Genomic DNA, 16,053 nt, shown 5'->3' on the forward strand with positions numbered 1-16,053 from the left:
CACACCCACTCGGGCAGGAGTGAACCTGCCCCCTGGCCCGAGCGGGTGGCACAGAGGGCTTCGTGGGCAGGCTGACGCAGCCTGGGGACCCTGGCACGCCAGGAAAGGGGGGTGGATGCTTCCTCTGGAGGCCTCGCTGGAGAGATGACAATGAGGTCAGACTTGGGCGGGTTGGTTTGGAGATGGGCCACTGACAGGCCAAATTCCCCAGCAGCCTTGGCCTGCTGCAGGATGGGAGTGTGGTGATCCTATAGGTATGGGAAGAAAGTGCTTGTCCCCCCCCACCCCACTGTTTGTTTGGGTTTTTTTTAAAGATTTTATTTATTTATTTATTTGACAGAGAGAGAGACAGCCAGCGAGAGAGGGAACACAAGCAGGGGGAGTGGGAGAGGAAGAAGCAGGCTCCCAGCAGAGGAGCCCGATGTGGGGCTCGATCCCAGAACGCCAGGATCATGCCCTGAGCCTAAGGCAGACGCTTAATGACTGAGCCACCCAGGCGCCCCCCCCCCCCACCCCACTGTTTTTCTGACCCCTGCAGGGCTCAGCTCTAGACTATTCTCTAGCTGCCCCCACCTCCCGCACATACAGCAGGAGGCTGACCCCAGCGTCTGCCCACCAGGCCACCAGGAGCCGCCTCTGGCTTTGCTTCCTGGGCCCCACCCTGAGCTGAGGCCAGGCTTCCCCTGTATTCTTTCTGGTCAGAGGGCATCTGAGGGATGTGGGAATGCAGGTGGGGCAAGGTATAGAGACTAGAGCCTGGGAGGAGAGCAGGGGCCAGCTCGTGTGAGGGAGAGGGGTCAGCTGTCCCAGCTGGGGGCGGACACCAGAGAGAGGAATCAGGGTCATGTCTGGCTCTCAGCCCAGCCCTACCACCAACTTACCACGTGCCCTTAGGCAACAGGCAGAGCTTTCCCTGTCTGTGGGGGAGGAGCTGGAGAAAATGATCTCCCAAGGCTATTCCTTTTTTGATTTCAGAGAAGCGTCTTTCCTACCTCTGCCTCTTTGCTCACAGCTTTCACCTGTACTAGGAAGGTATCTGCCCATGTTTCTTCACTGAGTCTGGTGAAATTGGCCATTTGCCAACTCCTCCAACCATCAACTCCTCCAGGAAGCCTTCCAGACTGATTCTCCAGCTAGAAGTAACCTGTCTCACATATGCTGCTTGACTTACCTTCTTCGAGGTTCATCCTTTCTTGTTCCTCGTATCGTTTCTGTTGCGCTCCAGCCTTCCTGGGTTCAAAGTGCGTCAATCCAGAGCAGATAGGTAGGGCAAAGGAAAGAACCAGCTGCCCTGGGTTGAAATTTGAGCTCTGCATCACTGCTTTATGAGAACGCAGTGACATACTCTCACCCTTTTTAATAGTTGAGGAAACAGATGCTCCGAGAGGGCAAGTGACTCACTCAAGGTCACCCAGCAAGGGAGCAGCAGAGTGGGGGCCAGAACCCAGATTGTCCTGATGCCAAAGCTCTTTCCTCTCTCTGCCATTATCCTCAGGGCTCCCTCCTCTCTTCCACAGACCCCACACTGGTGAGACTCCACCCACTTGGGCACTTCTCCACTGGTTCCAGACAAAGCAAATTATTCTCTGGGTGCTAATGACTGGGGAGTGGGCAAGATTGGGGTAGTTATTTCCTCCCAGGCTAGGCCTTGCTTACTGGCAAACTTGCCTAGACCCTACAGTCAGGGGCCAGGCATTCAACGCCCCGTCTGCTTTTGTCTCTTTCTGGGAGTCACTTTCTCTGTGTGGTAGATGGAGGGGGTTGGCCGAGGTGGTCATTTGGTCTCTTCCTGTTCTGAGAAGCTCAGTCTTCTGTCTCTGGAAGGAACAGTGCAGCAAAGCCCTCTCTGCAGGGGAAGGGTCAGATCTCCCCATCGGTGTTAAGGGGCGGGGGTTGGCTATCTCCAGGGTGCCAGCCTGAATTTCAGCTGGGGGTTGGGGAAAAAGTAAAGAAGTGAACTTGGTAGCTGCCATCCCTCATGGGCTGCCTGCAGCCGAGAGCCCTAAGCATTAATGCTTGAAATGATGGAGAACAATGCCTGGGAGCTCCCTGGAGGTGGGGCCAGATTCGATCCATTCTTGGGGCCCCAGATCTCAGCACAGGCTCGGCAGACGCGAGGATTTGGGAAAGTCTCAGTGTCTAAGCTGTCCTTGCTTCACTCCATGCCTCCCCCCATGACATTCCTTCCTTCCCTCCAACCTGTTTTGAAAGCCTACTCTAGTTGAGGACTGGAGACTCATGATATGGTGTGAGGTTGGGTATAAGAGGGCCCTAGGGAGTAAATGTAAGTGCAGAGAGATAAGAGCTGAGACGCATGGTAGGGGGAGGCAGTGTGGACAAAGCCAATGGCCACCTCTCTCTGAGCCTCAGACTCCATGTTTTAGGCTGAAGGAACCTGACCTGAATTCCCTATGGGCTCAGGGCTCACCCTCCCCCACCCAGGCACTCCTCACTATTTTTAAGGTCATCTTGGGTCTAGATGGGATAGCCAGGGCTGGAACTGGGAACAGAAAGTCCCAGCACAAGGTGCCTGACCCAGCTTGGAAACCACCAGAAAGTGCTTGGCCTCCTCCCCCACCCTGCACGATCTCCCTCAAGAAGCAACAGCTGGGAGGCCTGCAAGAGCTGGACCTCAAGCATGCTATTGTCATCCCAACAGACCACCCGAAGCCCTGCGAGGAGGAATTTCCCAATAATGACAGCCAAGCCCTTCCTGCCTCCGACTCTTCCCCCTCCAGAAACTCACTAGGCCACACTGGAAACTGGAGCCCTCAGGGCCCCCACCCCAACCCACCCCCACCTGGGCCCCTCCTCCCACATTCCCAGGCTCCAGCCCTGTCTTCTGCCTCCCTCAGTTTAGCTCTGTTCAACAATCACGTTTTTAAGCCAGGCCAGGCCTTGAAAGATGAGAAATGGTTTGCTGGGGAGGAAAGACTCTCCAGGCTGAGGGTACAGCATGTGCAAAGGCGGAGGGGTGAAAAGAATAGGATGAATTTGGGGAATGGCAAGCATCTATGCGGCCAGAGAATACTGTTCGCTAGGGGTGGTTAGATGAGACAGGAGCGGTTCCCAGGGGCCTTGACCTTCTGCGGCTGAGATGTCTGTTCTCACATGGTATAGACGGGGTAGGAAGGGAGGAGGGGGCCAACTGTTGTGAGGATAACAGTGTGCCCGGCATGGCATTTCCCTGCAATCGTACAAACACTCCATGAGACGGTGCTCTTCTCTCCTTCCAGAGAAGGAAACTGAAACTGACTTTGGCTAAGCCTCCGAAGGTCACACAGCTCCGGGGTGGCAAAGCAAATATTTGAATCCAAAGTCTTCTGACCCAGAGGATTTCAGCAGGGACATGGTCCTTCAGGACACAGGATGGGACAGGTTCTGCCCTGGGGAGCTCACTGCTTCATCAAGGGGACATAAACAGTGCAGGAGACTGCCCCGCACTGCCCCGCAGAGGAAGGTCTGAGGGAACTGGCCCAGGAAGGGGTTTTACGGAAGGAGAGCAGCTGGCATGGGCCGCAGGAGCTAGGCAGGAGGGACCAGCAAGCTGAGGGCATACAGAGCAATCTAGGCGGTAAGAAGGGCTCAAGGAAGGGGTTGGCCACGCTGGCTTCTTTCTCTAACACCTCTGGAGAGGTATCTGTCATGGTTACGAGGGACGGATTGCCCAATATCGGCTGCTGGGAATATTTCCCTTCCCAGGCTCGGGCTGTGGGTGTGTCAGTGCTGGAAGCAGGTAGGTTTTCCAAAAACATCTTGGCGCCTTTGTGACACTGTCCCCTCCCTCCACCTTGGCACCTGAACGCAGTTTCAGGTGGGTTCCTCTTTTCGCTCTGTTCTCTTCAGATGGGGCACAAGGTGGGGGCGTCTCACTCTCACTGGGCAAGTTGCCCACTCGTAGCTTCTGTGACCTTCTTTCCACTTTTGTCTCCAGACAGCCAGAGATCTGACTCCCACCCGTATCTCTTGAGGGCTCTAGGAGCCCCCTAAACATCTCTCTCTTGGTGTGCCCCACCCCCCCACCTCGCCCCCCCAAACTCACCACGGCCGAGGCTGAACTCACCACCACTTTGCAAACCCTCAATGGTGGCATGCCCAGATATAGACTGTGCCTCTCCCCGCTCTACCCCCGCCCCCCAGGACTCCTCGGCCTCCTGCACCCCCTGCAGCTGATCTTCCACCAAGTCCTGCCCATCCTTCCTCCCCACTGTGGTACCCGAGGTCATTACTCTCCTTTCCCACTGCCACGACCTAGCCCAGGCCCCATGCTCACTCGCTGCTCTGGACCCACTCCTGCCTTCTCCTTGGTCCCTGCCCATTGCCTGACTCTTCCACGCCCGCCCCCCATAGGCACGCAGGTCTCTCCAGGTGGCCACATCAGACCTCATCCCTGGGCTCAGAACAGAGCCCAGCCCTTCAACCTGGCATTCAGGCTCATCGTAGCCTGGCTCCTCCAACGGCGCCAGTACCCCACCACCCCCACTGCATCCCCACCTTGGCCCCAGCGCTCCAGCCTTGCCAGACCATTTGTTCCCTGAGCATTCTTTGTACTTTGATCCTTCTGGTCTTTTCTCTGATGTTTCTTCCTTTAGGAAGCCTTCCAGAACCTTGCAATCTAGGCTAGGGCCTCTGCTGTGTTTCTGTAGTCTTGAAACTCCTTATGTTATGTCACTGAGCTCATGTCACTGGGATTCTGTGTTAGATGTCTGCCTCCCACCTCCCCCCCCACAGACACTGGAAGCTCCCTGAGGGCAAGGACCGGGGCTGCTGGCCTCTAAGTCCCCAGCAGCCTGCCTCAGAGAGCTGTCGGGGTGTGTGGAACCAATCTTCATTGTCACTTCTAGAACCAGCAGAGACCAGTTCTGCCCCTGTGGAGACCCTGGACAAGTCATGGTCCTCTCTGGCCCTGCTTACTCACCCCTCAAAGGCCTAACCCAGCCCTGGCTTCCTGTCCGGTTGGCTCCCCAGCCCAGCGTTGCTGCGGAGTTACAGACACATAAAGAAGGTTCCTGAAAGCACATCAGGGAGGCACCCCCCCATCCCCACAAAGAGACCCCAACAGGGCAAATTGCCACATGCAGGCCCAGCATCTTGGGCCAGCTGACTGTTGCCATGTAAGAATGTGGGCCCAGGATTGCCAGATCTGCTAATCTTCCAGGAAAAAGCAAAAATCTGGAGTTTTATATGAAATTTCCTGTTTTTAAATGTTGGCAACTAACTTAAAAACACTCAGAAAGCAAGCGTTGCGCAAGCCCCCCAAAACGTCTAGAAGGCAGATGTGCCACCAGGCAGGACGGCCACGAGCTGCACAACTCCGGAGGGCACCACTCACTTCGTGGTGCACGGCCCACACAACCGCACACGGGGCCTCTGCCGGGGCCTCTCCGCCGTAACCTTTGCCGTTTATTCTATCTCTGCTAGTTCTTTTGATGGCCTTGGCAAATGGTGTGGGGGAGACGCCTTTCGTTCTCTTGTACAGGGAAGTTATTAGAAGAAAAAAAAGGACCTTGGAATGCGCCGGTGGGATGGGGCGGGTGTGGGGAGAGGACAAGAAATGGCAGAGGGAGGCATCCAGAAGGGTCTGTGTTGCTTCAGGGATCAGGGGGACGGGAGTGAGTGATGCCAGGGCTGAGTCTCCCACAGGAAGGAATATTGTTTTTTCTGGGGCCTGGTGGCCAGACCTGGAAATAGATTTCCTGGTGAGTTTGGAGCAAAGGCTGACAAAACTGCCACTTGCGGGATATCCTGATGTTGACAAAGGACATTAGCCTGTGTGACTCTCACATAGGCTTGAGAGGCAAGGTTTAGTATTCCTATCTCACAGAGGCTCAGAGAAGTCTAATCAAAAATCAAAATCAGGTCCCCTGGAGCATGGGACTCAGGTCCCCACATGTCCTTCTTGCCGCGTTTCTCTCTCCAGCCTTGCCCTGACAGCACTCTCTGAGGCCATTAGAAGGGGGTGTTGACTTACCAGTGAATGACCGGCTCTCTAAAGAATCAGCTGGTAGAATTGCAGTCTCCCCATAAAACTACCTTTGACAAAGCCCAGAAGGGAAGCCAGGTTGGAATAAGAAATGTCTACATGGGGAGTATGTTTCATTTGTTCTAAGGCCATCTTAGCAACCAACCTTCTTTTGGTTGCTGTTGGGGGCCCAGGAGTCAGGCAGATCTGGGTTCCAGTCCAGGCTTTGCCATTTACCAGCCCCAGGATCCTGAGTAAGTTGCTTCCCCTCTCTGTGCCTCAGTTTCCTCCTCTGTATCATGGAATCACAGCAGCTATCTCTGAGGGGTGCTGGGAGGATTGGTGAGTGAGCTCAGCCCAGCCCAGCCCAGCCCAGTACATAGTGTTGCTTGGTCTGTGGTAGGCCCTCAGAAAAGCCCCTAGGACAAGCTCCTCTAAGACACTTCCTGTAGGGAATGAGGTTGAGCCAGAGAGCTGGGTGTCCCAGCCTCCCGCCTTCCTCTCCCTCTGGGGCTGAACTTTCTCTGGATTCTCCAGTTCCAGATGTGGCAATGCTCCTTGCAGTCACAAAGCAAGTATGGCAGCTAGCGGGGAGTTTGTGGCAGGACAGACAGCTGACAGAAAGACTGGCTGCCCGATGGGGAATCGAACCCCATTAACTGCACACCTGCTACGCATTGTGTTTGTGCCGGCTCCCCCCACGTTACTGACAGAACCTGCTGATAAGACAAAGTCTATTGTTTACTGTGAGGAGGGATAAGACCACTTCTCAAAGCTTTGGCCGTGGTTCAGAGCGGGGAGGTAAGGTCAATATTTGTTGAGAGTTGAAAGTTTGTTTTAAGGCTGGTCCTTTAGTGTGGGGAGGGAGGAGAGGTGGGAGGCTTGCCTGAGATTGGGTAAGAATCACGATACAGCGGTTCGGTGGTGGAAATAACAAGGTGAAGATTTTGCAGGGAGAGATTCAAAGAGTCGGAGGCACACACTCTGTGGATGGTTTCCTTTGAAGAGTCCCGAGGTCTTTCAGAAAGTTCCTGTAATAAACAACGAAGCCATTTGTTTGAGCTGGTGAGTCTGGGTTAGAGTAAGAGGAAAAATGCGAATGAAGACAGTGGCCTTGCAAGGCCAAGTTCGTATGGACAAGACGGTGTGGTTTCAGGCTTTTGGTGTCTAGGCTGAATGGGGGGTGGAAGGATCTGGTTCTCAGTGGGCACTTTCTGCCTGGGATGTCGGGATTACGATCTCAGCCCTGCAGATGAGGAAGCAAAGGGGCCACTGGTCTCAGGCCACACAGCAGGACTGCAGCCGGCAGGGACTCAAACCTGGGCAATTGCGTCTGAAGCTAGCGAGTGTGCTTGGAGGGAAGGGGTCCCAGGTCCTCCTTGTGGGAAGATGGGCCTTGGATGAGAGGGAGAGATAATCTAGGGATGGACGGATGGTGCTGTCAGAAGGAGGCGTTAACTTGGAGGGGCCAGGTGCACGTGGAAGGGAATGGGTTCGGCTGGGCCCTGCGGCCTCGGAGGCGCTGGAAGGTTATCGGGAGAGGAGAGGGTAATTGTCCCCAGTGGGGCCTCCTGTGTCTCATGCCTGGGCAGGTGCTAGATGCCTCAGCTCCTTGAGGTAGATGCTGTCTCCTCCTCTGGAAGAGAAGGCAACAGCTCAGAAAGATGAAAGCGCGTGTCCGGGCTCACACCGCTGCCGCTGGTGGAGCTGGGGCTCAGACCCAGGGCTGAGGACTTTGAAACCCCTGCTCAGCCCCACTCCTGCCTGGGATTTTCTGTTTGCAGCTGCGAGGTGACTGGAGGAGGTAGGACTTTGAGCTTTTCCATCAAAAAACAGGCAGAGAAATCTAGCCTTCCCTGTCAGGCTGCTCTCTGAAACCTTAGTCCTCATCACCCTGGATTCAGCTGGTGTGAAGAATGCTGATTCCTGCCCACAGAGGGGGTTGCTAGGGGCAGAGCTTCTGCCTTACAGACTTTCGGAGTCTCTGAGTGAACTGAAGGTCTGCGGCTGACAGACGTGCAGGATGACTGTCTGACTAGCCAGCTAGCTCGGCTTGCCTCAACAGACCAGTCTCCTGAGAGACAGCCAGACCAGTGACTTACCAGCTGATGGACATGAGTGGGCCTGTGTGAACAGCCAGCCATGTCACCAACTGACAGGCACCCAGACCCCTTGCCTGCCCACTCTGGGGATGTGGGCTCCAGCCCCGGGAACCACCTGGCCTACCTGGAGCTCTAAAACCTGGCGGCCCACCTGGGAGAGAAACAAGTTGGGATTTTTTTCCTGGGGCCTGGCTCCCTGTCTCATTCCCACAGGCCACCCAGGCCCAGCCCAGGTCCACCCCCACAGCGACCCCCTCTCCTGTCAGGGGTGACCCCTGCCAAAATACTCACAGGATGGGAAGGCCCTGGGAGATGTCACATGAGGAGAATGTACTTTCCTGGTTCAGGACCCTCCTTCCGAAGGGAGCTCTGTCCTTACTTAGAGAGTCAGACTGTTTGTCGCCAGCCTCCTCAGGGGCCTCAGCCCACAGGAAGAGCTTGAAGAGGCCTGGCGACCCACCTGACCAGCCCATTTCAGTGACCAACTGACCGCCCAATGCACTGACTGATCCCAGGGGCCACGGCTTCCCTCCTTCATCCAGAGGCTCAGACTAGGACTAACCCACGGGAAGGAGGAAGATTCTAAGTTGGTCCACTGCTCTTCTGTCCCCCTCCCTTCTCCATATGCTGGACTTCTTTCAGAGCCGGGCCTCCTGGTCAGTGACTTCCGCCCTCCCGGACTCAGCTCCAGCCTCTTCCCTGGTTGGCCTGGCCCCTTGGTGGGTGCTCACTGCCAGTTAGGTTTGGTTGGGCCGCGCCAGAGAAGAGCGTTGTGCTTCTTCCCCTCATCAGACCTGTGCAAGGAGCGTGGAGTGGTTTTGAGGTGAACACGTGGCCTTGAGTCCCTGCACCGACGTTTCCAGCAGAGCTAGTTCCCTCAGAGTCTCAGTGTGCTCTTCAGATGTACAGAGAGAATGGAGGCACCAAGGCCCAGAGCTGGGGGAGGAGTCAGGAGCACGGAGAGCACGCGTGTGAGGGCGTAGCTGCATTAGGGCACCTAGCACAGCCTCGTGCATTAGGGCACCTCGTGCACCAGGTGACGCTGGTGAGCGAAACCAGTGCTGGGAAACGGTCCCATCAATCTCCTCTGGGGGAGTCCACTCAGGAGCCCCCTCACCTCCTCGTCTCCTTCTAAGTGACCTCCGCGGAGCCCGTCCCTTCGCTAGGTCAACCCCTTATCTCCTCCCTGACAGGTGTCACTTTGGTTTCAATATCTCCTTGTTTCCCCTGAATCCTTACGCCCCCCAGGGCACTCCTCCCCAGCCACACACACTTCCATTTCTTCAGTCAAATTCCTTAAGCTATTTGAATAGACATTTCTCCAAAGAAGATACACAAATGGCCAATAAGTCCATGAAAAGATGCTCAGCATCATTAGTCATTAGGGAAATGCTAATCAAAACTGCATGAGATATCACTGCAGACCCACCAGGGTGGCTATAATCAAAAAGACACAATAATAAGTATTAGCAAGGACGTGGGGAGATTAGAACCATCATCCCCTGCTGGCGAGCGTATACAACGGCACCGCCACTTCGGAAGACAGCTCGGCAGTTTCTTAAAAAGTTGAACAGAATTGCCACATGACCCAGCAATTCCACTCCTGGCTGTATACCCAAGAGAACTGAGAACATAAGCCGACACGGAAACGTGTACAACCTATGAACGTTCACAGTACCTGAACCAGAAACAAAACATGACGTATATACAGCGGGGTATTATCCAGCCGCAGGAAGGAATGTCGTACTGGCGCGCGCTGTGACATTACGCTACAGGAAAGCGGAAGGCAAAAAATTACGTATTGTACTATTTCGTTTTTATGAGTTTACATGGAATATCCTGAGTGGGCAAACCCAGAGAGCCAGAAGATAGATTTGAGGTTGCCAGGAGCTGGGGAGAGGGAGGACTGCTAACAGGTATGGGGTTCCTTACTGGGATGGTGAAACTGTTCTGGAATGAGTGGTGATGATGTATGCCCTTTTTCATAAACCAAAACCCACGTACTTGTGTGCTTTGCAAGGGTGGGGCTTATGGCATAAGAATTACACCTCAATTGAAAACAATTCCTCAGGCTCCCAGATACCTTGTGTGAGGAGTGCAGACCCTTCACCGTGGCCCCTCCCTGAGTTAGCCTTCGGGGTCTGGAGATGGAGAGTCCCCACGTCCCTGCCTGGCTCAGGGGTGTCCTTGCGTCAGTTTCCAGGCTCCAGAAGGAGCTTGTTCAATGAGGGGAAACTCCTGCCAGGTTAAGAAGCATATGAAACAATGGGAGAGGCTTCCGCGGGAAGTGGGGCCCCAGGAGGGGAGGAAAGCCTAGGGGGTCCGTTTCCATTTAAGTGGAAGGGTGGAGTCTCCCAAGGCCGGACTTCCAAGCTCCTCACTGAGATGAAACATCAGGAGACCCTAGGAGATGCCCCTGAATGGGGTTCAGCCTTCCTCTCACTGTGGTGAGTGGGATACAAGCATGGTTACCATGGTTACCAGGGAGCAAACCAGACATGCCTAACGGGGCCAAGGATCCAGGTTCTAAGCACAGCTCTGCCTCTCGAGTCATCACCACACTTGGGGAATTCAGTTTGTCCAGGGTGAGGGAGGTGGTTAAGGGATGACCTCTGAGGGCCCTTTCTGCACCGACCAGCAATACGGCTTGATGTATGAGTTAGAGATTGGGCTAGGTAGCTCTGGGACTACATGCGGGGTGCTGCCCTGTGGGAGCATGGGTACCTGTTCTGAACCACTCCCAGGAAAAACCTTTATGCCCTGACTATGCACCAAGCCTTGACCCTGCACCTGACCCCACACCTGTGATCCTACCCTGAGCCAGACGACTCTGGGAGCACCAGATGTCTCACAGCTAAGGCTGCACGTTCTTACTGCCGGAGTCCCCGCTTGAAGGATATGGAGTGTGGCCGGCAGCTTCTCTCTAGAAGGAAGGTTGATGCTGGGAATGGAATGAAGGTGGGAGACAGGTGGTCCCAGCTGGGACCCGGCTAGCATGGGCACGTGGAGCACGTACCTTCTCAGGAAGGGCCCTCCCATCCCTGGGCCTCAGGAAGGCTGAAGGTGGTCAGATTCTCAGATTGCCACCAAGCCCCGGAACACCTTGGGTGACCTGGGGCAGGACCGTTCTCTGGGATTCCCTCTCCACTCTCACCTCCTGGATGTCTGTCCCACAGGGCCGGTGAGTGAGGAGCCCCAGATGCCAGACAAGGACACCAAGGCTATGATGGGTGCGGAAGACACACCCGGAGGCAAGGCCAGCCCGAACTCTCAGGACTCACGGCGAAGTGTGTTCCACAGCATCAAGGTATCGCTCAGGGCCTGCCGGGAACAGGGCTGTCGGAGCCTGGCAGGGAAGGCTGTGCAACTCCAAGCAAGCTGCTGCCTTTCTCTGAGCCTCAGTTTCCTCATCTGTAAGACGGGTGGCTGTGAGCATCAAAGGGAGAATCTACTAAATATTTAGTGTGGTTTGGGGCACACGTTCCCTCCTTCCAGAGAAGGGCTGCTCTGTGGGCAGTGGGGGACCAGGCTCCTTGCCTCCCATTTCCCTAGAGCGAAAGAGAAGGACCCCAGGGGCCCTGAGTCCGATGAGTGTTGGGGAGCTCTGGCTCCTCCAGGGGCAGCCCTAAACATCCAGGCATCCCCTGGGTGCCAGGACCTGTCTTGTTTGGTCCTTGTGGTAGCCCTGAGGGGTAGGGACGCGGTCCTTGTTGTGTATAAGAGGAAACCGAGACTCAGAAGAACAGAGTGAATATTTTTAAGCTCTGGCATAAACACCCTTCTTTGAAGCTAGTTTTTCTTCTCCTTGGAATTCTGCCAGTTCATCAGGAGGGAGGCCCGGTATTTGGGGTGGGGCTAGGTGGGGTGGGCAGCTTGAGGATTCGGTATATGCAAGTGGTCTCCCAGGGGAGCTCTAGGGAAGGAGTGGGTGGGCTGGGGTGGAGAAGGCTCTCCAGGAGAGCTTCCTGGAGAAAGGGGCAGGGTGGTGGAACAGGAAGGGAGGTCCAGTCCAGCCCAGGGGAGTTCTGAGGGTCAGAGTGGCTCCCATCATTCTCGGCCCCAGACAGACCCTACTCTCAATCATGTGGGTCTCGGGTGGTACCGAGACCCCCTGAAGGTACCCAGGAGAGTGTGTGTAGTTTCTAGGCCTGTGTGAGAAGCCATGGGCTACTCCAATAACTCTCTCTCTCTCCCCGCCTCTTATTCTTGACTCTCCTCTCTCTCTCTCCTGTGTATCTGTCTCCTCTGACTCTGTTTCCCCATCTCTATTCCTTGCTCCTCCCTTTCCCCTACTCCGTCTCTGTCTCCCAACCACCATCCCCTCTGACTGAATCCCCACCTATCTCTCTGCCCCTCCCTCCGCTGCCCCTGCCTCGGCCCCCCTGGCAGTTCTTCGTCCTGTGCCACAGCCTCCTGCAGCTCGCACAGCTCATGATCTCCGGCTACCTCAAGAGCTCCATCTCCACGGTGGAGAAGCGCTTCGGCCTCTCCAGTCAGACCTCGGGGCTGCTGGCTGCCTTCAACGAGGTACCGACCCTGGTGCAGCCGCAGGGGGTGGACGTTGAGGGAGACTCTCTCCCCCACCTCCTCACCCCCTCTCTCACTACCCTGACAGAAACCTTCCTGTCCCGGGGCCCAGAGGCAAGCCCGTCACAGCTTCCTCCCCAAATCTCCTCAGCCAGCTCCTTCCTCAGGTCCTGGTGGAGAAACGGGCCTCTGCCTCCTTGTAACATCACAGCAGGGTGGTCCTGCCCTTGGGGGCGCTCTAATGGTTGGGGTGTGGGCTATCACAGAGCTAGGCGGAATCCCCACACCCACCCACTCTCCCTTTGGTTCCTTGACCTGGCTATTGCCTGTCCCAGGAGGGACTCAGAGGAAGTCACTTCAATAGCAGTCAGATAGATTTAAACGAGATCAAAGGCAGCACTTGGGGACCAGCGGGTGGCGGTGGGTGGGGGAGGGGCCAGAGCTTGGCGTGTGTGTCTCCTTAGACTTGCCTGGCGAGCCCTAAGTCTGGGGCCCACAGCCAAGTGGAGAGGAGTGGACAAGCTGCTTTGGGGGGATTTAGAGGTCAGGGTCCAGCTGTGCCCCAGCACCCCCTCCACCAGTTGTTTTCCACCTCAGAGAAGGCCACTGCCTGGAGGATTCTTTCTCCCCACCCCACAGCAGATTTCTAGGCAATTCTCTCGCCCTGGCCTGCCAAGGACACAGCATCCCCAGACGGTCCTCAGACCCCACCTCCAGATCTCAGAGGTGGGAAGGAAACTCATTACCTAGCTCTGGGGCCTTGGGGAAGTCACTCCCCACCTCTGGGCCTCAGGGTCCCACCTATAGAGTGGAGAGTGGCTATCCTTCTCAGGGTTTGTCCTCCTACCAACTCTCTTGTGGATACTGCCCCCCTCCAGCGGCAAGTAGCCTGGGGCCTGGGGCTCCGGGTGAGTATAACAGCCCAGGAGCAGCGGGGTAGGCAGCACACCCCAGCTTCTGGCGGCAGAGCCTGCCCTTTCTCTGCGAGCCCTCAGTCCGCTCCAGTGCCCACATCCTCAGTTTTTTATTTGAAGGCTTAAAATTTCAAGCCTTAGTCCTCTGGCTTCAGATTTTATTGTTTGTCTCCATCATGATATCCCAGAAACTCAAAAACCCTTTCATTGACTCTTCCGTGTTCTAACATGGGGTCCAGCCTGTTTCCCGGAATGAAATTGAATGGCTAGCCTTGTCCACTCTGCCCTCACTTCTCCCCGCAGTGGGGGCCGTGGGGCCCCTCCTAGGAGGACCCAGAATCTGCATTGAGAGGGGCCCAGATAATTCTCAGTGTGTCAGCGAGTCCTGCGGACTGAGGGGAAGGCCGGACTGGTGATCGAAGCAGGGGGTTCTGGCCGCTGGAGGCTCGGCTCCACTCGCATGGGTCCCCTCATCCATTGGCAGGTGGGGAACACAGCCCTGATCGTGTTCGTGAGCTACTTTGGCAGCCGGGTACACCGGCCCCGACTGATCGGCTACGGGGCTGTCCTTGTGGCCCTGGCAGGCCTGCTCATGAGTCTGCCACACTTCATCTCGGAGCCGTACCGCTACGACCGTACTAGCTCTGGTAAGAGCAGGAAGGGCTGGGCTGGAGATGGACCCTAGGAGCTTCCCAGGGCCCTTGCCGGTCCTCCCCACTCCCTCGGTCCCAGCCTGGGCGGGTCCTTCTGGCAGTCCTGGGGAGTGGGGTCATCCTGGGGCGGCGGAAGCGTCACCCTCTGGGCCTCCCTTGGTCAGGGCCTGCTTGTGCGTCACTGTGTTTTTGAGGCGGAGAGAATTTACAACACAGCCTCCTTTAGGGCTTGCAATAGGTCCTCAGGAAATGTTCGCGGAGTAATAATGATGTCACGAACCGCGTACGGTTCTTCTGAGTTCTCTGTGTGTGGTAGTGCATTTAATCCTCACCAGAAGCCACGACATGAATGAAAGAACGAATGAGTGCATGAACGAATTAAAAAATGAAAGTATTTTAGACAGGAATTGTGAAGCCCAGTGAGATTTTGTTGAGGGCCTACTCAGCTAGGTGCCTGTCCCTTGGAGAATAACCCAAGCACCTGAGCTTCATTCTTTCCATATTCCATCCACCCATCCAGCTACCCACGCATCTATCACCCACCTATCCATCATCCATCCATCATCCATCCATCCATCCATCATCCATCCATCATCCATCCATCCATCCATCCATCCATCCATCATCCATCCATCATCCATCCATCCATCATCCATCCATCATTCATCCATCATCCATCCATCATCCATCCATCCATCCATCCATCCATCATCCATCCATCATCCATCCATCATCCATCCATCCATCCATGTGCATCCATCCATCCCGTGGTCCACCCAATGAACCTTAGTACAGCCTACTTTGTGTGAGACCCTCTCGGGGAACTCAGTCTTGCCTCCAGGGAGCTTCCAGCCTGGGAAGGGAGACAGAGGTGATCAAAGACCCTGCAGCATGTCACTTGTGTGAGGAGGGAAGCACGGGGACCAGCCTGGCATCATGGAAGCCTTCCCAGGGGAAGAGTGCTGTCAGAGCATCTCCTCCCTTGCTCCCACCCCAGAGCTCCCCCTCTGTGCCAGGCCCCGGGGCGGAAAGAGGGAGCAGTACGACCAGCCCCGAGAAGTTCCCGGGGAGGCACAGGTTAGAAGCCTGGGCCGTGCTGCTGCAAGTAGGAACTCCAGCTCGTCAGGAGTCGGCCGGAGAGAGCTGGCAGAGCCCTGATTGAGGTGGGGGGTAAGAAGAAGGGGGACGTTTCGAGTGCAGGGAGCCGCAAGAGCAATGGCCAGGAGGTGGGCAAGTAGACTGTGTGTGAACAGCTCAGAGTAGGCTCTCGAGGTCCAAGTGGAGAGCTGTCAAAAGGCCTGATAAGAATGCTGGGGAAAAAAATACATTTCTGGGTCCAGAATTTTCACTTTAACGGAGCTTTTTCTGTGCAGGGTCATACACGTTCTTCCTCCTCCCAGCCACACAACACCCCTCTGCCCCGGGCACCCCGGGAGAGCCTGAGCGCAGCCCCTCCCCTGCCTGAGCGCATCTCGGATGAGTACGCCAGGCTTTGGTGCCCGCCCGGCACTGGCCTGCTGTGGCATCCCGGACTAGTCCCTCCGCTCCTCCTTCATCCAACATGAATTCGTTTCTTTATCACTAATACTTCTGTACCAGGCCCCTGCGAGGCCCTGGCGTCCCAGGGGAGCAAAAAGAAGACAGAGCCCTACGACAGTCGTCGCCTGTAATGTCTAGGCGCTGTGCATGGGCAGCTCTCACCGTGCGCACAGCCCTGTGGCGGGTGTTAGCAGCTTCCTATTTTACAGGGGAGGAAACTGAGGTTCAGAGAGAGGGGGCATCTCCTCCAGGCCCACAGCTCATGGGGCCATGACGTGTCCAGGCAGCTTGGCTCCAAGCCACTGAATTATTCTGCTTCTGAATTCTCAATTTCTGTAGAACTTTCATCTAGGAGA

At 55.8% G+C, this 16,053-nt stretch overlaps 1 protein-coding gene across 1 annotated transcript in view; it reads left to right on the forward strand.

The window, feature by feature from the left end:
- The window catches only part of SLCO2B1 (solute carrier organic anion transporter family member 2B1), a 45,853-nt gene that overhangs the window by 1,137 nt on the left and 28,663 nt on the right, over positions 1–16,053 (forward strand). The window contains exons 2-4 of the mRNA XM_008707354.2: positions 11,241–11,371; positions 12,454–12,591; positions 13,990–14,152. Of these exons, the coding sequence (XP_008705576.2) occupies positions 11,241–11,371; positions 12,454–12,591; positions 13,990–14,152 (432 nt within the window). The remainder of the gene's footprint in view (positions 1–11,240; positions 11,372–12,453; positions 12,592–13,989; positions 14,153–16,053) is intronic.

This window comes from Ursus maritimus, unplaced genomic scaffold, assembly GCF_017311325.1.
Source record: "Ursus maritimus isolate PB19 unplaced genomic scaffold, ASM1731132v1 scaffold_16, whole genome shotgun sequence".
In the NCBI taxonomy this organism is placed as follows: domain Eukaryota; kingdom Metazoa; phylum Chordata; class Mammalia; order Carnivora; family Ursidae; genus Ursus; species Ursus maritimus.